General features: G+C 36.5%; 1 protein-coding gene across 1 annotated transcript in view; it reads left to right on the top strand.

Annotated features, from left to right (window-relative positions):
* Positions 1-24,759, top strand: part of SEMA3D (semaphorin 3D) — a 199,840-nt gene that overhangs the window by 155,880 nt on the left and 19,201 nt on the right. Inside the window, exons 11-16 of the mRNA XM_005679075.3 lie at positions 963-1,107; positions 13,104-13,326; positions 15,236-15,324; positions 17,107-17,148; positions 20,010-20,167; positions 23,709-23,773. Coding sequence (XP_005679132.1) covers positions 963-1,107; positions 13,104-13,326; positions 15,236-15,324; positions 17,107-17,148; positions 20,010-20,167; positions 23,709-23,773 — 722 coding nt within the window. The remainder of the gene's footprint in view (positions 1-962; positions 1,108-13,103; positions 13,327-15,235; positions 15,325-17,106; positions 17,149-20,009; positions 20,168-23,708; positions 23,774-24,759) is intronic.

Here is a 24,759-nt window from a genome sequence, read left to right as displayed (position 1 = left end):
GTCATCATTTCCCTTCGTAGCAGCTAGTTTTCTCCCAGCTGCCTGTTCACCATCAGATCCCGATGCTTCCCATTAATGTCATTCCAAGAATTATTAATGATTGAGTTACTCATGTTAGAGAATCCTAAACTCATTTGTGTACTGCCAAGCTGAGCCTCTTAGAGTGTAAATGGTGATCTTATTGTTAAGAACACAAATCACTGTAAGTTTTAGATTCAGAGAAATGTTTTTTAATTTCTAGAAATAAAAATGAAATGTCTGCCAGTGCTAACAATTTTCATCATCAGTTTGAGACAATGTGTTGAATTCCCATGGAGCTTTTCTGCTCCTGAATTGGGCATGTCCCCTTCCTGTGTAATCATGATGAATTTTAAGCATCAGATAAATTACATAAACTCAGAAATCCAAAAAGGGATGAAAGAGATTATTTCAGTTTTAATTAATAAAAATTATATGAGGAAATTATTAATAGCCAGTATTTATGGACATTCATTTTAAGAAAGCAGATAGACAAGATATTTCCATACCTAAATATTCCTTTTTATAAAAGTAGGTAATTGTAACTCTTAATTTTGTAAGTTCCTTAGAAGGCATTATGCTATAATAACTTCAAATAAAATTCAAGAGTATGTGAATAAATGATACTATTTCTTACATAGTCCTGTCTATCCTCAAGTTTTTCTAGGTGATTCCTATTGTCCATCAGATATCAATATAGATGCTGTCCACTCTCTGAAAACTTACTAGAGACCTTGAACTGGGTACCCATCTGCGTGTATAGTTTACTATAATTACTATAGTTATACTATAGTTTACTATAATTACCTGTAATGAAACTGTTATCAAACATTATTCAGGATTATTTGGCTATAAGCTCCTTTAAGACATAGGCCCATTTTGTCTGCAGCACCTGTCGGATAGAATGGACCAACAAATGACTGGATCCTGTTGCTTTCTTTCAGCTCCATCTTCAAAGGCTCTGCCGTGTGTATGTATAGCATGGCTGACATCAGAGCAGTTTTTAATGGTCCCTACGCTCATAAGGAAAGTGCAGACCATTGCTGGGTGCAGTATGATGGAAGGATTCCTTATCCCCGACCTGGCACAGTATGTATTGAACTTAATAATCAAAATATTATTTTAGGTCCATGTTCTCTTCCTAATTCTAATAAACTACGTTATTCACCACAGAAAAATGCACTGTGGTTTTAAAATAACTAATTATTTACAGTGATGTGTTAAAACGTCTGACCTTTACTGGAACTTAACATTTTTCTTTTGAGTAAGAATTATAAGTACTACAGCAAATAATGGGCTGTATGGTAAGGAGCAAACTACCCTGGGAATATAGTATTTATCCTCAAATTGTCAATAGAATTGGCAAAATGATTTAATATCTAGAATGACAAATATTCCAAGTTAGGAGGAAATGCCAAATAAGTATTTATCCCTCACATACAGCTCTGCATGTAGCTAGAGTCTTCTAGTCCTTATTTCTATTTTAAAAAGACTATACATCACTTATAATTGTTCTTTTAACTTATATTTTCTCTTATTCTGCATTTATTTTTATTATGTTGCACTTTAGAATTTATTTTAGATGTGGAAAATACCTAGGAAACACTTTGGTCCAAAATTTTATTCAAACAGCATAAATCATGTTTGGAACAGAGGTGAAAAAAGTAGGAAATGTGATTTAGAGTTTATGCATCTGTTTAAAAAAAAACCTTTGTAGTTAAAATCTGTATGTACATGATAAATGGAAGGCTTTTGTTTTGTTGATGTGATTAAAACAGTTATGTTACTATCTTAGGACTGGTTAATTGATCTAATAGAAAGGGAAAATGCCTTTTAAAAAAGATTAGTTCATTATAAATATTTCTACGAAGAGTACTAAAATAATCATCAAAATCTCAGAAAAGTTACTGATTTAACCCATCTAATTCTAATGAGTTTTATCTTTTCATATGTTTGTTCTTAAAGAGGAAACATCTGGTAGCCAGGCTTTCTGAGTTCTCTTTTCATCTTCCTGTTATATAATCTAATTAAATTGGGAAAACATAGTTTACCACCATGTCTATTTTCCCTTTCAAAATTCCTCAACATAAATTTATTCCATGGATGTTTTCTGGACTGATAAGGAGTAATCACAACTTTGGAAATGAAGTTTTGCATGTAACATTATGGTTTGCAGTGTTCACTTTTTAATTTTCTTTGAATATCAGAGCTGTACTTGTTCTTTTTTTTTTTTTTTTTTTAGACAGTAACATAGGGTGTAGGTACTCAGGGTGTGCAGGTACTCTTCTAAAGGCTTTACAAGTCTTTACAATATCATCTTTATGATGACTCTGTGAAGCAAGTTCTGTTGTTATTAATGTCATTTTACAGATGAGCTATATCAGACACAGGTAGGTGCAGTAACTTGCCCAAGGTCACGAAGTTTGTGAGTGTGCAGCTGAGTTTTAAACTCAGATAAACCTGTCGGCAGAATCCAAGCTCTTAGTCCTGACACTATATTAAAAACTTGTTATGTTAAATTATATCTATTTTCCTCTTGCATGGGAGATCTTTTACTGGATATACATGCTATATATATGTATAGATAGAGATAGGGCTTCCCAGGTGGCCCAGTGGTAAAGAATCTATGTGCCAGTGCAGGAGACAAGTGACATGGAGACAGAAAGAGTCGGACACGACTGAGTGACTACACACAGACACATATATAAAGCCCTGTATGTATAGGGCTTCCTTTGTGGATCAGATGGTAAAGAATCCACCTGCAACGCAGGAGATCTGGGTTCGATCCCTGGGTGGGGAAGATCCCCTGGAGGAGGGAACGGCTACTCAGTCCAGTATTCTTGTTTGAGAAATCCCATGGACAGAGGAGCCTGATGGGCTACATCCATGAAGTTTGAAGGTTTTATTTATTTACTTTGAGGAGGATAGTTAAACTAAATTTCCTCTAGCTGAGAAAATCTTATGACATATGCTCATGGTCTCATAGTTTGTGAAGTGAGACTAGGATTAAATATACATTCACATAATTCTAAATCAAATATCATTAACCTCCATGCCATTCTGCCTTCAAAGTGATGAAATCAAACAACACAACAGAACCTTACATTGTTTCTCCAGGGATCAATCTGTTCTCTACAAAAATAATGAAGTGTTGAAGCCTATTGCACTTGTCATTTCTTTTATTGTAATTCAGGGAACACGGCTTACTTTAATCAAAAGCATGGCTGAATAATTTGCTTTCTAGGAAATGTCAGGAAAGTGGCTTACTGAAAGCCACTTTTCACTTAAGTTAAAAATTTTAAATAGATTATTTTTAAAACTGCCTTTGCAACTTATATTTTCTCAACCATGTTGCTATTAAGATTGAATTCTAAGTTCTCTCAACAGTGCCTTCTGTTGACATTATTACTCCAGTAAATACACACGGGAACTTTCTGTGTGCCGTAACTACTCATTTTTCTTCGTTTAACAGACTTTTGTACTTCCTGTGATAAAAAGTCAAACCTAAACTCGTAGCTATATGGTAATATCACTGCTCTGCAATGTTAACGAGCCTGGCAACTCAAGAATGCACAAGACTCGCTAATGGAATTCCTGTACTTCAAGTGATTCTTCTGCCCTCTGGTGTCCAAACAAAATCTCTGAACAAATTATATTTTGTTCAAATGGGCCTTTTCAACCATTATTGAACTGCTGGGTCTTGATAATAAATTCAAAGTGAAATACAGTATGAAAGAATCCACCAGTGAGTGATAATAGGTCAGATATAGAAACCAGATTGAGATCAGGCCAGAAAATAGCAGAATCTGGGAAAGATTTGTAATAGCAGGAGATTTTGTTTCTTACATTTATTATTAAAATTTTGCTCTGTAGTTTTATTCTGTGTGATGTTTTTATGTGTGTGTGTGTGTGTGTGTGTGTGTGTGTGCTCGGTTGCTCAGCTGCATCTGACTCTTTGTGGTCCCATGGACTGTAACCTGCCTAACTTCTTTGTCCGTGGAAAATTCCAGGCAAGAATACTGAAGTGGAGTGTGATTTCCTGCTCCAGGGGATCTTCCCAACTCTGGGGTGGAACTTGGGTCTCTAATGTCTATTGCACTAGCGCCACCTGGGAAGCCTCAATGATTTATGCATAAATGTTAACAATACGTGTTTATTTCAATGTGAGCTTCAGTTTTTAAAACAGTCTCTTATCAAAAAGGTGAAAAGAAAGGATTTTTGAAAACAATTTACTGTGGTCAGAACACTTCTTACCAGATTTCTAAGTGTACAATACTGTATTGTTATCTACAGGCTGTAATGTTGTAGAGCAGCTCTCTAGATTTTACCCTGTGTAACTGAAATTGTATACCCACTAATTGGTGACTTACCATTCTTCACTTCCCCAAACCCCTGGAAACCACTGTTCTGTTCTCTGCTTCTATGCTTTTGACTATGTTATGGGGCTTCCCCAGTGGCTCAGTGGTAAAGAATCTACCTGCAATGCAGGAGCCACAGGAGATGTGGGTTCAATCCCTGGGTCAGGAAGATCCCCTGCAGGAGAGCATGACAACAGTATTCTTGCTTGGAGAATCCCATGGACAGAGGAGCCTGGTGGGCTATAGTCCATAGGGTTGCAAAGAGTCGGACACAACTGAAGCGAGTTAACACTCATGAACATGTTTTATATATATATATATATATATATGGAATTAAGCAATTTTTGTCCTTTATGACTGACTTATTTCACTTAGTGTAATGTTCTCCAAGTTTATCTACAAGTGGTAGGGTTTCCTTCCCTTTAACACTGAATAATATTCTGCCCTATATATGTACCACTTTAAAAAATCCATTCATCAGTTAATAAACATTAGGTTGTTTTCGCATAAGATCTGAAGGGTTGCCAAAAAATTAAAAAGTAAAACTAACACACGATCCAGCAACCCCACTTCTGGATATTTATCCGAAAGAATTAGAATTGGAATCTTAAAGAGAGACTAGCACTCCCATGTTCATTTGCAGCATTTTTCACAATAACCAAAATGTAAAAAGTTTTTGAACTTAAAACATGTAAGGACTATATGTTTCACTACTTTTGAAACATTCTCCCATGGTTTTTAAACAATTTCTAAACCTCTAATTTTGTAAAAATAACAATTCATTTTTAAATTATATTTTCTCCTAAATAGTTACCATTTTTATTGTTAAATGTTTCAGCTTTAATTTTAAAGATCAAACTTACATGTGAATTTCCCAACTAAGGCTTCAGTTTTTGGTGGGGAGCAATAAGATGTAATTATCCATATTGCCTTTTAATTTCATAACTTATTTTTATTATGTGTATATTGGTGAATGAGAAATACATTAAAATTCCCATGAATAGCTTACACATCAGCAAAACCCATTCTTTCTTTGTGTATAAATATTAGAAAGAGGTGATGCAAATGTTAACTCTGAAAATATCTGAATTCCTTGTTTCAAGGAGATATTGTTATCATATAGTAGGGTAATAATACATAATGACAATAATTCAGTTTTTAGAGCAGACAGGCTATATGCATTGGTGCTTCACTTATTATTAAAATGCTTGCTGAGAAATTCCAACTTTTACATTGGTCCATGTCCTTAACAGCATGGGTTTGAAATAAAACATGGAATTCATGAGTTCCAAAACTCACCCTATTTTCTCTTCCTGATCTACCTAAAATATTTGGCCTGAGCAATGACATATTTCTGCAAAACATTGTTTTTATAGAGCTGATGATTCTTAGAATTGTATATCTTCACAAATTTCCTAAATTAGATGTCTTCATGAATCTCCTAGGAGAAGGCGATGGCACCCCACTCCATTGCCTGGAAAATCCCATGGACAGAGGAGCTTGGTAGGCTGTGGTCCATGGGGTCACGAAGAGTCAGACACGACTGAGCGACTTCCCTTTCACTTTTCACTTTCATGCATTGGAGAAGGGAATGGCAACCCACTCCAGTGTTCTTGCCTGGAGAATCCCAGGGACGGGGGAGCCTGGTGGGCTGTCGTCTATGGGGTCACACAGAGTTGGACACGACTGAAGTGATGCAGCAGCAGCAGCAGCAGCAGCAGCATGAATCTCCTAAATTAGATCTATGTAACTTAGACTAGCCCCGTTAAGTAAGGATTTTCTGATTATCTGCAGAGAAAAAAGGGTTTTAAGATTGATTCAAACATAAGGGTACAAAAAGAAAAATACTTCAAAAAAGTATCCTAAACTTCCTTTTTATATTAGACTTGAGTGCATGTACGCTTAGTTGCTCAATCATGTCCATGCCTGACTCCTTGTGACCGTTTGGACTGTAGCCTGCCAGGCTTCTCTATCCATTTGATTTCCCGGGCAAGAATACGGCAGTGGATTGCCATTTCCTTCTCCTGGGGATCTTCCCTACCCAGGAGTTGAACTTGAATCTTCTGTGTTTCCCGAGTCTCCTCCACTGCAGGCCGATTCTTTACCACTTAAACTACCAGGAAAACCATAGACTTTGAATCTTACCAAATGAGATGAAAAAAGTAATGGAAGAATCCCCTCATAGTGTTGCCCTATCTTTTCATTTATGCATCTGATAAATGTCTAAAACTTGGTTGCGTTTCCTTTGTTTTAAGCTTTCCTAATTAATTTAAAGTATGTGGAAATCTTTGGGGAAATTAATTTTGTGTGTCACTACCTCATAGATGCCTCTCTACCATGTTAAATTCAGTTTCATTTTTTCCCCAATATTTGTTCACAGTATGGTTTTCCACTTACTGGATAACAAACTGTTACTCTATTACCACTTCTAAATTACCAAGAATATCTTTAATTCTAATCCTTCTAGGTTTTTTATTCTGGAAGGGAGAAGCAGAAGCAGAACTAGAACCTGGGCCTCCTGACTCCTGGTTCCTTAATCTGATACAATGAGGCGAGCATATGACAAAACATCTCTCTTTTCCCTTTAACTGTATATAGGACATGTTTCTCTGACAGGGTCAGATTCTAACAAGTCAATCTTTCCAACTGGCTTTCAGCCTTCTTTTCCAAAGGGCCAGCATTCGCTTTTAAGATAAGATTCTCCAAATCCCAAACTATTGACTGTGTTCAATCAAGTTTTCTTTTTTTTTTGTATAGAAATCTAAAAGACAACCTTCAAAAACAAGAGATTTACCTGTCTCTACCTCTGGCTCTTCTAACTCTTAAATTGAATATAGCATCTTTCTTGCTCAAATATGTTATAAACTAACTCTCAGAGTAATAAAGGGGCTAGGATGGCACCTATTAAATTTGCATGTTTTACTTTATAAATAAAAATCAGACTGCTTTACACATTTAGCTTATTTTTCCCATTTTGCAAAAAATGAAAGCCCGGTTCAGTTGTTCCCCATGCCATGTCTTCCCTTGCACTGGGTCATCCCTCTGGTTTGTTTAAGGAAATTGCAACCTGCAGACAAAAGGTTTAAGCAGCAGGGGGAGAAAACTTGTAACAGCTGTCTGGGGCCCACCAGGGGGCCAAGTTCTCTCATTGGATAAAACCCATTTTTTCTCCTCTTATCCATTGCTTCCCACTGCACAATTGAAGGCCCTCTACAAACATGCAGATGTGCCAAGCATAACATGATCACACCTAGTCCGGGTGGCAGCATGCCAGGGAAGATAGGCGTGGAACCAGGGTTCACTAATGCTGGGTTTACCCTTTCATCTCAGAGCCTCCTACCAGCTCCTTGTCTCCTCTGCACTTGTGCTGGTATTGTTTCCAGCAAGATACGGACATTTGAGAGTTTTGAGACTAGCTCTCTGCCTATTTTTTACCCTTCAAATTTTAAACTTAGAGTTTTTCTAAACAGTAGGTGGAGACACAGATAAGTTCCTTGATTTATTTCTTACAATCACAGGAGCTAAAGTGATGGGAGTCAGGCGAATGTTAGAAAGCTGGGGGCAAAAATAAATTGCCCTCTATAGTATATTCAGATGGACTGAGTCAACAGGTAGAACTTAAAGTACATACGTACAGAGAAAACTTGGCTAGATTGTGAATACCTGGGATGTGTGGTTGCAAACGTAAAACCTTCTAGGACTTGTGGAAGGAAGATAATTGAAGATGGTTATTTAGATGGAGCATTTCCCCACACATTATCTTTCTCTTTTATGGAATTCTTCACTAGTTTCTATTTACCTGCATAAGATGCTTGGCATCTCAAGTTATTTTTAGATCTCTGTGTGATGCAGGTATATGATATCAAAGGGGAACATTCCCCTGGTTTTTAACATACTAAAATAACAATATTTGGTTCAAACTGTACTGTCTTAAACCTCAGGGAGTATCTCTACCAAATCACTTTCATTTGTGAAAGCAGAGTGGAGGCGCAGACCAGAGAGATCACACACAGCAACTTATAGGGTAAAGATCTTATCCAAACACTGGCTGCATGCCATGAGGAAAAGCTGCCATATGAAAAAAATACATTTTCGAAGATCATTTTATAATAGGCAATAGAAACCAGATTTCCTTTTATTTTTTTCTTAGATTTTAATATACTTAAACCTTTTTGTCAGAAGGTGAGCAAGAAGGAAAATGTATACTTGTTTTTTGATAAATGGTCATAGCTTCATTTGCCTATACTTCCTCACATTAAAATTTCTTATTATTTGAATATTTGACATAAAATCTGGCTTGAACGGTACAACATATCTTTTGAAATATTGGCTACTCTGTGATTGTAGCTACACAGTCAAAAGAGCTGATTTTCTTAAGTTAGAGAGCTGTTTTAAAGATGTAATGCAGTCAGAAATCTTGCATTTGCTTTGATTTTAATGATAGACCCACCAGATAGCACCACAGGAGTTTTAAGCTATAAGCCCACTATGAATGGCCTTTGACTGAAACATGCAGCCTATAATTGGGCAAGAGCTTTGTATCATTTGAGCTCCATATCCACTTTGAGTTACAGCTTAATCTGCTTAATACAGGGTTTCTTCCATTATCTAGTTGACAGATTTCACTTGACTAGGAGCAAAGTGCTAGAAACAGTGACTAAAGATACATTTATAGATTCAGACCACCAACCAGCTAAGAGTATGCTCAGTAAGTAACAAATAGCTAACATTCTAGGACATTTCTAACCTCTTTCCTGCAGATCTGGGACAAGACAATAAAACTAATCAAGAGAAGATCAGTTTCTTTTCACATCCAAGATTTTTATGACAGATAAATATATTCTTAAGTTATTTATGGAAAATCATTGACAGATTTTTTAAAATTACAAGTTCTTTGATATTTCTTATAATTTGGTGAGCTATTACGGTTTTATTGCTGTAAATTTAAGGTCAAGGTCATTTATTGTGACTAACTCTAGTATGTTTAGTTCCATAGAATGACCCTGGTGAATGCTTTGACTGAGAAATACAAATTCAGCCTTGACAAGATTCTAATTAGTGTAGTGATAGTGAAGTCGCTCAGTTGTGTCCAACTCTTTGCGACCCCTTGGACTGTACCAGGCTTCTCCATCCATGGGATTCTCCAGGCAAGAACACTGGAGTGGGTTACCATTTCCTTCTCCAGGGGATCTTCCCGACGGAGGGATCGAACCCAGGTCTCCCACATTGGAGGCAGACGCTTTAACCTCTGAGCCACCAGGGAAGTGCTGGATATAAATAACTCGGTTCAGTGCAGATTATGATTCCAACTTGTTGAAGAGCTAAAATATGGAGAAAGCAGGACTCTCTTATAAACTTTCCTAATATTGCTCATTTTCTTTTCAATGCGTTCATCATATAGCTAAATTTTTTCATTTCCCAAAGAAAGGTATTAGCCTATTAAGAATTCAAGTGTAATAACAGCATTGTTCTGAGATAAATTCCTAAACTGTAATAAAATAAAGTAGATTAGTTTGTGGGAGGGGAGAAATTTGATGAAAAAAAGTCAAATATGAAGCAATTCCCTTTTAGTATTTTTGGATAGAGGCACATCGAATTCATTTAATTTGTAGCAGTGTAAAATTTTTACTTTTACCACCAGGGGTCAGTGTACACTAACTATTGAATTAGTGGATGCCAAAAGGCACACATGAAGAGATGTCAGACAAGTGAAAAATTCCCTGAGGGTTTTTCCACAGATCGTTTAGGGGAAGAGCTGTTGAATTGCTGAATTGTTCACAGTAAATTTTCACACCAGTTATGAAAAGCTAAATGATTATAATGTCAAACTATTAAAGCTGTTTTACAAGTAATTTTATGACATGTTGATTTGTTACATTTTATTTTTTAACAATCATGGTTTTAATTTAAAACTGAAATTTTACATTAATTAGAGGAAGTTGAAAATAATGGTGTTTATAAATCACTTTCTTTCAACTCAAATTTCATGTACCTTTGTAAAAACTAGAGCTCATTTTGGAAACGTTAGAAAATACAGATAAATGGATAGAATTTAGACATTTCTTTCGAACTTTAATAAGCAGAATACTTTGTTTTGTAAGGATCTCTTTGATGACCATTAGCCATTCCATCTGCCAACAAGTTAAGACAGTTGTCTTTCAACTTCTGAAGTTAATTCAAGAAGAGACCAGTGTAAAAGACAATAGAAATATCTATCATGGGGGTTTTATAGTCAGTTTTCTGAAGTTATACTTCTTGGAAGAAAAGATATGGATGGGAATTACCAATTTTCACCTATGCTAACACAACCAAAAAAGACTTTTCAAAAACTGGAGCCCAAATGGACATGGGTAAAAGATTTAAAATGTGTGCACTATTAATGTTTCATTGAGGTATAATTGACATATAGCATATTAGTTTCATGTGTATAACATAATTTGATATTTGTATACACTGAAAGAAATAGTATGGACCTAACAGAAGCAGAAGATATTAAGAGGTGGCAAGAATACACAGAACTGTACAAAAAAGATATTCACGACACAGATAAACACGATGGTGTGATCACTCACACTCACCTAGAGCCAGATATCCTGGAATGTGAAGTCAACTGGGCCTTGGGAAGCATCACAATGAACAAAGCTAATGGAGGTGATGGAGTTCCAGTTGAGCTGTTTCAAATCCTGACAGATGATGCTGTGAAAGTGCTGCACTCAATATGCCAGCAAATTTGGAAAACTCAGCAGTGGCCACATGACTGGAAAAGGTCAGTTTTCATTCTAATCCCAAAGAAGGCAATGACAAAGAATGCTCAAACTACCGCACAACTGCACTCATCTCACACACTAGTAAAATAATGCTCAAAATTCTCCAAGCCAGGCTTCAGCAATATGTGAACCATGAACTTCCAGATGTTCAAGCTGGTTTTAGAAAAGACAGAGGAACCAGAGATCAAATTGCCAACATCTGCTGGATCATGGGAAAAGGAAGAGAGTTCCAGAAAAACATCTATTTCTGCTTTATTGACTATGCCAAAGCCTTTGACTGTGTGGATCACAATAAACTGTGTAACATTCTGAAAGAGATAGGAATACCAGACCACCTGACCTGCCTCTTGAAAAACCTAAATGCAGGTCAGGAAGCAACAGTTAGAACTGGACATGGAACAACAGACTGGTTCCAAATAGGAAAAGGAGTACGTTAAGGCTGGATATTGTCACCCTGCCTATTTAACTGATATGCAGAGTACATCATGAGAAACGCTGGGCTGGAGAAAGCACAAGCTGGAATCAAGATTGCCAGGAGAAATATCAATAACCTCAGATATGCAGATAACACCATCTTTATGGCAGTAAGTGAAGAAGAACTAAAGAGACTCTTGATGAAAGTGAAAGAGGAGAGTGAAAAAGTTGGCTTAAAGCTCAACATTCAGAAAACTAAGATCATGGCGTCGGGACCCATCACTTCATGGCAAATAGATGGGGAAACAGTGGAAACAATGGCTGATTTATTTTGGGGGGCTCCAAAATCACTGCAGATGGTGACTGCAGTGATAAAATTAAAAGACACTTACTCCTTGGAAGGAAAGTTATGACCAACCTAGACTGCATATTCAAAAGCAGAGGCATTGTCAACAAATGTCTGTCTAGTCAAGGCTATGGTTTTTCCAGTAGTCATGTATGGATGTGAGAGTTGGACTATAAAGAAAGTTGAGCACCGAAGAATTGATGCTTTTGAACTGTGGTGTTGGAGAAGACTTTTGAAAGTCCCTTGGACTGCAAGGAGATCCAACCTGTCCATCCTAAAAGAGATCAGTCCTGGGTGTTCATTGGAAGGACTGATGTTGAATCTGAAACCAATATTTTGGCCACCTGATGCGAAGAGCTGACTCATTTGAAAAGACCCTGATGCTGGGAAAGATTGAGGGCAGGAGGAGAAGGGGACGACAGAGGATGAGATGGTTGGATGGCATCACCGGCTCAATGGACATGGGTTTGGGTAGACTCCGGTAGTTAGTTATGGACAGGGAGGCCTGGTGTGCTGCAGTTCATGGGGTTGCAAAGAGTCAGACACCACTGAGTGACTGAATTGAACTGAAAGATGATCACAATAGGTCTAGTTAGCATCAGTAGCCATCCATAGTTATTTTTTTCTCTCTTGATTAGAACTTTTAAAATTTATTTTCTTAGCAACTTTCAAATATGAAATATAGTATCTGTAACTAATAGCCACCATACATCACCAGGACTTATTTTATAGCTAGAGGTTTATACCTTTTGACCCCTTCACCCATTTTGCCCATCCCTCACCCCCAACTTCTGGCAGCCGCCAATCTGTTCTCTGTATCTACGAGCTCTTCTGTTTGTCTCATTGTTTAGATTACACATATATGGGATCATACAGTATTTATCTTTCTTTCTTTGACTTATTTCACTTAGCATAATGCCCTCAAGGTCCATCTATGTTGTTGCAAAAGGCAAGATTTCATTTTGTGTGTGGCTGAATAATATTTCTTTGTAATATTTTAGAATATTTTTGAAAGCAAAAACTTGATTTAAATACACTCACGGTGAACTGTATTTATTTATATCTCAATGTGACTTCATGTTGATCCTACTGACCATTCATTTAATATTACCAGTAATAAGCTCTAAAAACTTTGAAAGTAAATGAAAATTTCTCAGGTGCATGAATAATGTCTTTACTCCCTGCCTCATTTCTTTTCAGTGTCCAAGCAAAACCTATGACCCACTGGTCAAATCCACCCGAGATTTTCCAGATGATGTCATCAGTTTCATAAAGCGGCACCCTGTGATGTATAAATCAGTATATCCAGTTTTGGGACGACCAACATTCAAGCAAATCAATGTGGATTACAGACTGACACAGATCGTGGTGGATCACGTCATTGCAGAAGATGGCCAGTATGATGTGATGTTTCTTGGAACAGGTATGCTAGGACCAGGTTATGCTTTCTTTCGCATGAATTTTTCATTAGACAAACATAAAATTCAGAAAAGTCTACTGATCAAAATCAAAATGAGTAATTAGTTCATACCTACTCAATGTTTTTTTAACTTGCATAACAAGTGCTTTTAATTGACCATCATACCTATCTCCCAGCCTCCATTAGAGTTGTGTGAGATTTCAAAACATATTTCTATAATACAACTGCAGTGTGCCTGCTATAGATGAGATGCTCAATACATATTTGCTGAATGACTATGGACTAAAACAAGTAGGCAAACAAAAGTACCTCTATCTTCAAACTTCACATTTCCTTCTTTCTACAGAGATATTTGACAATTCTACCCCAAAGGATCCCTTCACCCAGTTTTGAGAATCCCTAACTTAGTTGACATAAGATGGCTTTTCAAAAAAGTTAATTATTAATTTGTAAAGAACTTAAAGTAAAAACTTCTTGGTAATTATTTTTCCTGCCCTTGAATTTTGTGGATTAATTATTCATTATTAGAACTCATTGTATTTACTTTTTGATTGCCAACTCATTAAAATGATTACTTTTTCTAGGAAAAGAAATATTGTTTATTTGGTGCATTTCAAAAAAGTAATATCTAATAATGTACTGTGAATTCTAATGGCAATGAAAATAGCATGTATTTTTAAAACAAAAGCACTGCATCCTGGATAATGTTGTATAATTTGATGGATCGAGCATTGCATTAAAAAAATAGAAATTTGATGAGTTTTGAAGAAATTGACACTTTTACTGAAAAAGGTTTTTAGGACTACAAAACAATTTTAGGCTAATTTTATTTCTAAAAGGGTATTGGTTTTACAAAAGTTAGGTATATTAAGAAGCATCTGTGTGACAGACTCAAAGGACTTTCAAGCACTCCAGTTGTCAAACCTGATTATGCTGCAGATGGTGGTACCAAGGCCCAGGGAAGAAAAGTGGCGTTTTCCAGACAACAGAGATTACTACTGAAGCATCAAAACCTGAAATAATTAGTTTGTGATTAATTCTAACGAGTTTACCTCTTAATTGCATGGCCCACCCAAAGCTCATTCCTAGCTCTTCAGCATTTCTGAGTCAGAAAAGCCATTTAGCCACTAGGTGGTACTACCTAACTTTTATTGAGAAAATTATAAGGATACGGAGATAGACTGATTTCCAAATATGGTATTTGGAAAATGTATATTTAATATTTTTCAAAGATTCTAGAATCATTTAAAAACAATTCACGCTCTTTTGTACAAACAGGATTATTACCATACATGTTTATATATTCCAACCACAGTGCTCAGAAGTTTATAAGCAACTATTTTAAATTAATTTTTATATAGGTCAGTCTAGACATTAATCTCCAAATGGAAATTTTTTTCTTTTTCTAAAATGTTATTTTGATCATCTTTCTGTAATTACATGCCACCTTGTGGAACTGCAATGTATTATTAATCTTGTGATAATTTAAAATTCTAAAATAATTTTAGATAAAAACTTTACTTTCTAACCCATTAATGTTTCTGTCAGTTAAATACATTTGATTAGTAATGGCCACTTTTCTCATTAGATACCTCTATGATGTTTCTATTTGTTATCATTTCAACTAAGTTTTAAAGGAGACATAGATATTCCTGTGCTAGGAATACACTCCAAGTATGTGTCTTTTAATATTTTCTTTATAAACATATGTTCTATGAGCTGAAAGCTATAATATTTCAGAAGAGGAGAATCATATATTAATACATTAAGCTTTATTTCTTGCATGCTTTATTTAACCTGATTTCTTGAAAGGCATTGAGAAAAAAAATGAGGGGAGCAATGTGAAGGTTGGTAATAAATGTTTAAACATTGAAGTAGAAACATAAGGATCATGGGTAATGTATTTTTTCAGACATTGGAACAGTCCTAAAAGTTGTCAGCATTTCAAAGGAGAAGTGGAATATAGAAGAGGTAGTACTGGAGGAGTTACAGATATTCAAGGTAAGACTTAGGCCAGAGTTCTGGGAGAAGAGACGGTGAACCCAAGCAGTTCTTATATGGGATGTGTTTGTCTCAATATATCATCACTTTTTCTGGAGAAGTCTCTGCAGTTAACTCCTTTATTTTTTGTTCCCTTAAGTGAAGGAAAAATGTTTAAAAAGCAACCAAGAGTTGGACTCATTTTCCCCTGTAGAATATACCTGAGCTTGGTACTCCTGGGACTACCCCTTATGACTGAGTTTTCCAAGCTTATGCTCATTCAAATCACTACAGTAGATGAAAGCCTGGGATCTCTTTTTACTATCCAGATGCTTTTCTGCTTTATAAATTTTACTTTTCAGTTTTTCCTCAGTTGAATTTGAGAAAACTGAAAAGTGTATAAATCATGTTTCCCTGTATTTCTATAAGAAAATTTTTTTTTAAGTTGCTTGATAGTAAATCTTTATGTATGCTAAGTTCCTCTCAATTACCCAAAAACTTAGTAGATCTAAAATAATAGTTCTCCAGATTTGGGGAATATCCTTAGACTTTTAACAGTAAATCTGAATTGTGGCATTCTTTGTTGATGTTCAGTGAGATTCAGTTCAAAGTTATTTTCTAAAAATGAAATTAGAAATAAAATTGCATTTCTTAGAAGAGCTTTTGAAAAATATGCTGGGTCTTTTGTAACATTTTTGTTGAGATAACTATATTAAAATATACTGTTTCCATGTGAACATCTATTGTCATAAAAGAGAGTAGACCCTCCACTGTGAGGGGCTCAAGTTAATTAACATGCCGGGTTCCATTGGTTCCTGTTTACAGGATGATACTAGTGGTCCAGGAGTTAACAAAAGCAAGACCTGCTGTCTGCCATCTACTGAAAACAAAGCTTTGGATAGTTCCTGAGGGAAAAGTCAATGTCAAATATACATGTGAACCCAGAGGCCAAAAATAAAGCCCCCACAACACATGTAGGCATGTTAGACTGAGTCTGTTCAGCGGCTGTTAGTTTCAAGAGGAATTGTTTGGATGGATTCCACTCTTAATATTAAATAATGAACCTGTCTGCTTAATTCATTTTAAAAAGGTATTTGATAGAACTTCCTCATTTAACATTTTTCTTTTCATTTATTTCATATACTTCCTTAAATTTTTTATATCTATTTTGAGAAATTAATATATGGAGAAAGATTGATGATAGATGAAAAGAATTTTAATTATCCCATCATTCTTAGTTTGGGAACTTTTCTGTTCATATATTAAATTTAATATTGCTTGCATAGAGATGTATTTCCTACAAATAAAACTTTCCTCCCATGAAATTATACACATCATGTTGTGTAGGGTTCTATAAAGCATATGCTCATTCACAAGGAGCACTATAACTCTTTAGAATTCTGCTACTTGAACAAGTTTTGAACTACTGATCTAAGTGAGAGCAGAAAAAGGCAATAAATAATTATGGAGATGTTCTTGTCAACACTAGTTTGAATTATATGGAAGCAGTTAAGATAAGCAAAGTCAGAAGAGGGAGAAACCTTATGGGTTACTGGGAACAATTTGCAATGCAGAATGCCTTCACATATATTTAGGTAACTTTTCTTTAATAAGAAACTATTTTGATAATTTTCATTAAGGTTGAATCACTGCACATGGGAAGGAAATAGCAAACATTAAGATCTTTTTCTCCTCTATATAACAGAGCCTTGAAGTTTACTCCAATTATCTTTGGTACAAGATAAAATATTGGTTACTATAAAAGACTGTTCATGATTATTAACAGTTAATTTCTATTTTCAGCATTCATCAATCATCTTGAACATGGAGTTGTCTCTGAAGCAGGTACTTTCTAATATTTGTGTAAAAATTAGCCACAAAAGGAAGACTGTTTGAATCAAAGTTTGTTTTAGGGAAAATCCACTGAGGCAGGAAGTTAAATTATAAATCTATAAAAAGCTTTAGATTGTTTCTTTTATAACTGATTATTGGGCATTGTTTCAGCCTTGCCTTAGGAGACATGGAACCCAATTTCATTAATTGAATAATACATTCTCCCTTTCTTTGGCTCTTGAAAATTGAGCTCACTTTCCTAGTCTCATGAGAATGCCATTCTGTCAAGGCTGTAAAGTAATTCATGTAACAATAGAATACTAGCACTAAACATTAAAAATGGTTTTTAATCAGGGAGTGTAGGAGTTAGACTACAGTGGCAAACAGCCCAATAGTTAACCTCCAACCTTCCATTTAATATCTTACTCCAGGAGTCAATTTCCTCAACAGTATAGTTAGAAGAATAATATCTACCTCCTAATAAATTGGATGCTGTATGCAAAATTCTAGACATAGAGCTGGTACTTTCTAAGTGTAAAATAGATGGTAGCTAATGATAACAATAATAATATTTAATATGATGTCACAGTTCTTGGATATGATACCCCAAACCCCAGTTGATTCAAGAGGTTCAGACTTGCATTACCATTCCTATACATACTCTTGATATATAAGTAAAACACATGATAGATAATATGTTCAACATTAAGTTGTTGCAAAAGTTGTCTTAATCCATAGAGTAAGTATACTTAGTATGATACAAGGATTATTAGGAAAATATCCAAGTAGATTTCTTCTTCAGTCTTTTCTGTTAGTTTGTTCATTCATTCAACATTTAGTTCCTGAAGGCCTGCTACTGTCCTTGGAGGGTACAGAAATGGATGAATGGCATAAGTCTTCATCTCTAGAAACTCTTGTGGAGCGGACAGGCAAAGGCACATGCAAACACAGTAGTGCAAAAATGGAACCATGTACTAGGGAGACGGAAAAGAGAAGAGCTGGTGGAAAAGAGGGTCAGGGGAGCAGGGGGAGGAAGCTAAGAGAAAGACAAGTTGAGCTATGAAAGCTCTTGCAGTTAATCAGATAGAAAGAAGGATGGGATGGACAAGCCAAGTAGAAGTGGGGAACATTTGAAAAGGTATAAAGAGTGAAAGATTGTAACTTATCCTGGTAAATTTGTGTACAGTTGGAGCAAAGAACATACCTATCCTTATGGAGCAAGGAGGCTAGAAAGGAACCTGGGGAAGTAAAACAGCAGAAGAGTAGACACATCTTTGCATGGATGCCCTCCTGAGAAGTTTAACATGTTTATCCAAGACAGTGAAAACCTTGAAAGATTTTAAGCAGGAGGGTGTCATGGTAAGATTTTCCTCTTAGAGAGAGCAATCTGGTGTGGCAGTGTGGAAGATGGATTGAGTCCTGGGGTAATAGTAGGACACTTACAAGTGATCCTGGAAAGAGATGATAAGGACTTGAGACAAAGGCAGTGGAGAGGGAGGAGGAAGTAGATTAAGAGTTCTGTATGAGAGAATGGAGAGATAAGGTGGCAGATGGAATGAGAGTGAAGGACGATTCAGAAACAACTCCCAGATTTGCGGCCTGGGTGACTGGGATGCTGTCTCCTGGTCAGCTAGGGTTCGAAATGACTTCCCTGGTGGTGCAGTGGCTAAGACTCCATGCTTACACTTCAAGGGGCGCAGGTTCCATCCCTGGTTGGGGAACTAAGAATTCCACATGCCACACAGCTAAAAGAAAAAGAAAGGTAGAGTAGGAAGCATAGATTTTGGGAATCAGTATGTGCATATTTATGTTGTTTTCAAGATACCACTGAGTCTTTGTACAGGAAGAAGAGTAAAGAAGAGAACTGAAAAGAAGGAAACCCAACATTCACTGCAGAGAAAGGAGTCATCAAATAAAACAGAAATCTTAGACAGAAATAAAGAGGGAGAACAGGAGAAAAGGAAGAGTTTCAAGGACATTATAGAAAATTATATGGTAAAATAAGTACTAAACAATATATGCATTTAGCCTCTTGGAGGTCTTAACTGGCAGATTAGTGGCTGGTAAGGATATAAGACAGATTGCTATAGGTAGAGTACACATCTGTTATTTGTGCCAGTATCTATTTCTAGATTTTTTTCCCCTCCGTTTAAAGTTTGGTATGTCCGCTAGACTTGACCACATGTCATTTGAAGGCACAGACAATGGCTTGTTCACTTGTATGATCCCTCCCCTCTGCCACCACCACATGTCCTCAAATAAATTCATGTAAGGATGTGAGGATGTGGTCCCTTATTTTCAAAATGTAATTTTATTTGCTGAGTTGTCAGTATCCTGCAGGCTTTTACGTGTGATACAGCCTCCCACAAGCCTCCTTAATACTTTCTTCACAATGATACCAAATACTTTCTCTCTCATTTATAACTCATTTTCCTTCAGGGATCCATACTTCATTAGCAAATGAAATGGTTAGTTAAAACCACAGAAAAAGTTCTAGAAACTTCCTTTTGGTCATTTCTTATGGCAGGAGAAGACCGACGGTGTTGCCTATAGCATCTGTGCTTGATATAGTCTACCAAAGTGTATTTTCAACTATTGAGAAAGAATTTGACATCTTAATTCCTCAGTCTAGCAGCTGGTTTTTGACCTTCTTAAATTACTGCCAAGGTTACTCTAGCTCTGTAGAATGCTATCCAATTCAGGATCAACACCTTCAAATCACCATCCAGCCAGACTGAAGACTGACTTATCTTACTCTTCCTGTGGCAACCGAGGAGACAGATTTAGATCTGTGACATGGTATTCAAGAAAGGGAAGTTCTTAAGACTAGACTGAAAGATGCTTCTAATGGATTTGTTTTGCCTGATTTGCAGCAACAATTGTATGTTGGTTCCCGAGACGGATTGGTTCAGCTTTCCTTGCACAGATGCAACACTTATGGGAAAGCATGTGCAGACTGTTGTCTTGCCCGAGACCCCTACTGTGCCTGGGATGGACATGCATGCTCTCAATATGTGCCCACTTCAAAAAGGTGAGCAGCACCTCACATTAAGAGGAAGCCTTCCATTTTACATGATGAACAGCTCATGTGAAGTTGTGAGTAAAAGTTGGCCAATTTCTCTTGTAGTTAGTTTAAAGACAGAACATACAGGAAACATGGTCTGTGGTAGGGATATTATAACCTAAGTGTTTTATAGTTTTTCATAAAGCTAAATTTAAGGAGGATAAAATACAATGTTCTGAAGTCTAGAAATGTGGAGGTTTTACCAAACCAGGTTTGTCCAACACACAGCAAGCCAGTTGTGGAGATGCCAAGGTTTGCAGCAGAGAATGGGGTTTATTCATGAGGCAGTCAAGCGAGAAGACAGGAAACAAGTCTCAAATCCACCTACCCAAAGGTGAGAGACCCAGGATGTTTATGAGATAAACCTGAGACCTGGGGAGCCTGGGAAAGGTAATTGGAGATAGAAAAGGTGAGGTAAGCAATGGCCTGTGCAGATGGAACTAAGCTACAGGCTTCTTGGGATGAATGCTCGGAGGGTGGAGTTTTGGCCTCTGATGTCAAAAGGTAACTGGATACCCTCACATGCCCAGAGTGAAGGCCAATGTCTTAACTGGCTAGAGCTCAAACAGGACACAACCAACTCCAACAACTTGGGCAAAAAGTTCATTGTTCAGGTTACCTGAGGCTTGGAGATATGCACCTTTTTGTAGCAACAATTAAAGCAAGCTTGATCAATGAAGCCAGTTACAGGTTTAATGGATTTAACTGATAACTCTTGATTTCACAGCTTTAAAAAATTCTGATAATTGTTTATATCTTTTGCCTTCCTCTTTATCAGAAAGCACAAAAAGTTTGCTTTCTTTACTATTCTAGCCTTTGTACATTCTTCCTTTCTTCCCTTGTTTATAAGTATGCATATACTCATAGTTCAGTTCAGTTCAGTCGCTCAGTCATGTCCGACTCTTTGTGACCCCATGAATCGCAGCACACCAGGCCTCCCTGTCCATCACCAACTCCCGGAGTTCACTCAGACTCATGTCCATCGAGTCAGTGATGCCATCCAGCCATCTCATCCTCTGTCGTCCCCTTCTCCTCCTGCCCGCAATCCCTCCCAGCATCAGAGTCTTTTCCAATGAGTCAACTCTTCGCATGAGGTGGCCAAAGTACTGGAGTTTCAGCTTTAGCATCATTCCTTCCAAAGAATACCCAGGGCTGATGTCCTTCAGAATGGACTGGTTGGATCTCCTTGCAGTCCAAGGGACCCTCAAGAGTCTTCTCCAAGACCTCGGTTCAAAAGCATCAATTCTTCGGCACTCAGCCTTCTTCACGGTCCAACTCTCACATCCATACATGACCACAGGAAAAACCATAGCCTTGACTAGATGGACCTTTGTTGGCAAAGTAATGTCTCTGCTTTTGAATATACTATCAAGGTTGGTCATAACTTTCCTTCCAAGGAGTAAGCATCTTTTAATTTCATGGCTGCAGTCACCATCTGCAGTGATTTTGGAGCCCCCCAAAATAAAGTCTGACACTGCTTCCACTGTTTCCCCATCTATTTCCCATGAAGTGATGGGACCAGATGCCATGATCTTCGTTTTCTGAATGTTGAGCTTTAAGCCAACTTTTTCACTCTCCTCTTTCACTTTTATCAAGAGGCTTTTTAGTTCCTCTTCACTTTCTGCGATAAGGATGGTGTCATCTGCATATCTGAGGTTATTGATATTTCTTCCGATAATCTTGATTCCAGCTTGTACTTAATGTATGTTTTTGTAATACTGTAGATTATATACAGCCCACAGTACATACCAGTGATTATGTGGAATTTTGCTTTTACTCCAACTTAGCCAATTCCTGCCACCCAGATATGCTTAAATATCAAACTATGTCCCACTGTTTGTAACTTATTGCTTTATGTAGTCTTAAAAGTAATGTCATTGTAGGCCAACAGTACCCAGGCTAGGAATTTATTTACATACACACAGGCAAAAAAGTACCACAAATTATATGTTTGTTCATTTCAGCACTGTTTTCAATAGCAAAATTATTGGAAACAACCTAGTGCCTATTAATATGAGTTATCGTGGCTGATATATTAAAATATCATTATTTTAAAATGTGGTTTACAGTAACACTATTTATTAAAGTATCACCCAAATTATATTTTGTTCCAGGTTAAATGTCAGCAAACTATATATATATATTTTTTAATCTGTAGGTCTTAACAAGATAGCAGGTGAGCATACAATAGTCCTACTACTATATATGCACTTCTATTTTTTGAAAGTTAACTGATCTGTTACATTGTAAATTCTAGTATCTCAGATTGAATGTATAGTACAAAAACAGACACAATGCCAAGACCTTTTTATATTCCCTGAAATCTCTGAATTGAATTTAAGTTTAAAGTAAAAAGTCACAACATTTTTGTTAGCTTTTCACAAAGAATATACTCATCCTAGGTAATCTTTGGGCAATGCTTTTCTTTTCTAGAAGCTAAAAAACAAGAATGCTCATTAGTTGGTAATGAACCTTCAGTTTGATGAATTGATCCTGTTCCTTATGAATCCAAGATTTAAAAACATTCTTGACCTTATGTACCTTATACCATCATATTTTTTTCTTTTTGTATTTCCCAGGACTGTATCTCTGATCTTGCAGACATGCCACTGTGATGTTCTCCCTTACCTAACATAATGTTTGTGTGAGCCAAAAAATGTGTATGATAGATGAATCTTCCACAAGACTGTCATCCAGTCAACATTTCCCTTAAGGAACACCCTAGTATCACAGAATGTTCATTGTGACATCTGTGATCTCTGATGTGGCAACATAAAATAGCCAAAGCAAATGAAACTGCACACTGAGTGTAAGATTTATTTATCTTAGATGTAGCAGATTTTTTACTATACAATAGTTATTATTTTCTCTTCGGGAAAACATGTGACAATAATGTACAAGGCCATTATTTTATTATTACTATCATTAGCACCACTATGAGAGAAACATTGTGAATTATGTGTGTCAGTAGATAGAAATAACATCTAGCCATTCATGCCATTTCAAACTTGTACTTCTGTTTCAAATAATATTTATCTTGTTGTTTAATCACATAAATAATGAATCTTCATATGATAAAGCATTTTATACTTGTGTGTACTTTCTTACCCATTGACTAAAGCTCTTTTATATCTTATTTCTTTCCACTGACTGACTGAAAAAAAGAAGATACAAATAGTTACCCCTCATTGGGTGTAAATAAAAACTGGAGTACATTTGTTTTCAACCTGTTGTACTGAATAATTTGTCAAAACCAAAGAAACATTGTGATGGATAAATAAAATTCAGATCATCTTATTGCTAAAACAAGATCCATTCTGTTAGGACTCTACCTAACTGGTAGTACTTGGATTAATGTTGCAGTGATTGGAATACTGACCTGCATTTAAGTTAAGCAGTGAAACAAGTACAGTTCTGCTTCTGCTACTGTTATTAGTATTAGATGTAGACTTTTTATATTCCAGATATCATGCTTGAAGTTCTAAACCGCTTAATCCCTTTTCTATAGGCGAGCTAGACGCCAAGATGTGAAGTATGGGGACCCAATCACCCAGTGCTGGGACATAGAAGACAGTAAGTATAGGTCTGCTATTCTTTACTCCCATTGAAAACTGTAAGCCTAATCTTTGTGTGTCTTTTTTATTATATGACTTAAAACATCTTTTGTGTAGGAAGATCCCATTTTGTGTAACGCTTGTGCTCTGGAAAAGCAATAGAAAGTTTTATAAATCCGCCCCCTGTTCACGTGCCTAAGTGAATATAAATCTTTGTTATATTGTTATTTGTTTCATATGGCTTTTAAAATTCCTGTACCTTTTCCCTCCTTTTTTTACTTCCTTGTCCATCCTTGTAAAGTTTGAAACTGCCATTAGAGATAAAGCAGAATATAGTCCAAAACATATGGACATTTAGACCGTCCCAGAAGAGACCCTCCAAGGAAAGTTTGATAAAAGGGCTGGACTTACTGGAAAGAAACTTTAGGTAGCCTGTGCATTATTTGTATTCACTTATTAATTCAGGTACCATTCAATCAGTAAATATTTATTGAGTTCCATGTGCATATAATTGACCTGGTCCTACTTTGAGACAAAGAGACTCCTTAGATAACTTACAGTTCTTTGGGGAGATGTCATAAGGTACAAATCGTGATGTGGGAGTTTAGGAAAAAAAAAAAAGACCGGTCACCAGAGGCTGTATTATTCAGAGAAAATGTCATAGAAAGGAGGATCTTGAAAGTCTGAGTGTGAGAAGGGAGGAGTAGAAAATTGAGAGAAAGTCTGTTGAGTGACTCTGGTAACAGAGAATACAATCTGTAAACGTATATATTCCAGAGCTTTAGTTACTTTCCACTCTCAAGCTCTGCCTTCAGGTAGAAAATAAATGCACACAAGCGCATGCACACACACAAACATACATGCAACTGGAGGAAGAACGGAACTGCCTTCCTGTCCTCGCATTGTTAGTAACCACCCACCACTGAATAAGCAACCCACATTTCATAGTCTGTAACTGGTGGTCTGGCAGAGTTTTCTTAGTTTAAAAACAAAGCAATTGTTTAT

The sequence above is a fragment of the Capra hircus genome, chromosome 4 (assembly GCF_001704415.2).
Source record: "Capra hircus breed San Clemente chromosome 4, ASM170441v1, whole genome shotgun sequence".
Classification (NCBI taxonomy): domain Eukaryota; kingdom Metazoa; phylum Chordata; class Mammalia; order Artiodactyla; family Bovidae; genus Capra; species Capra hircus.
Note: the sequence above shows the minus strand (reverse complement) of the source record. Positions and strands in the feature narration are given on the sequence as shown.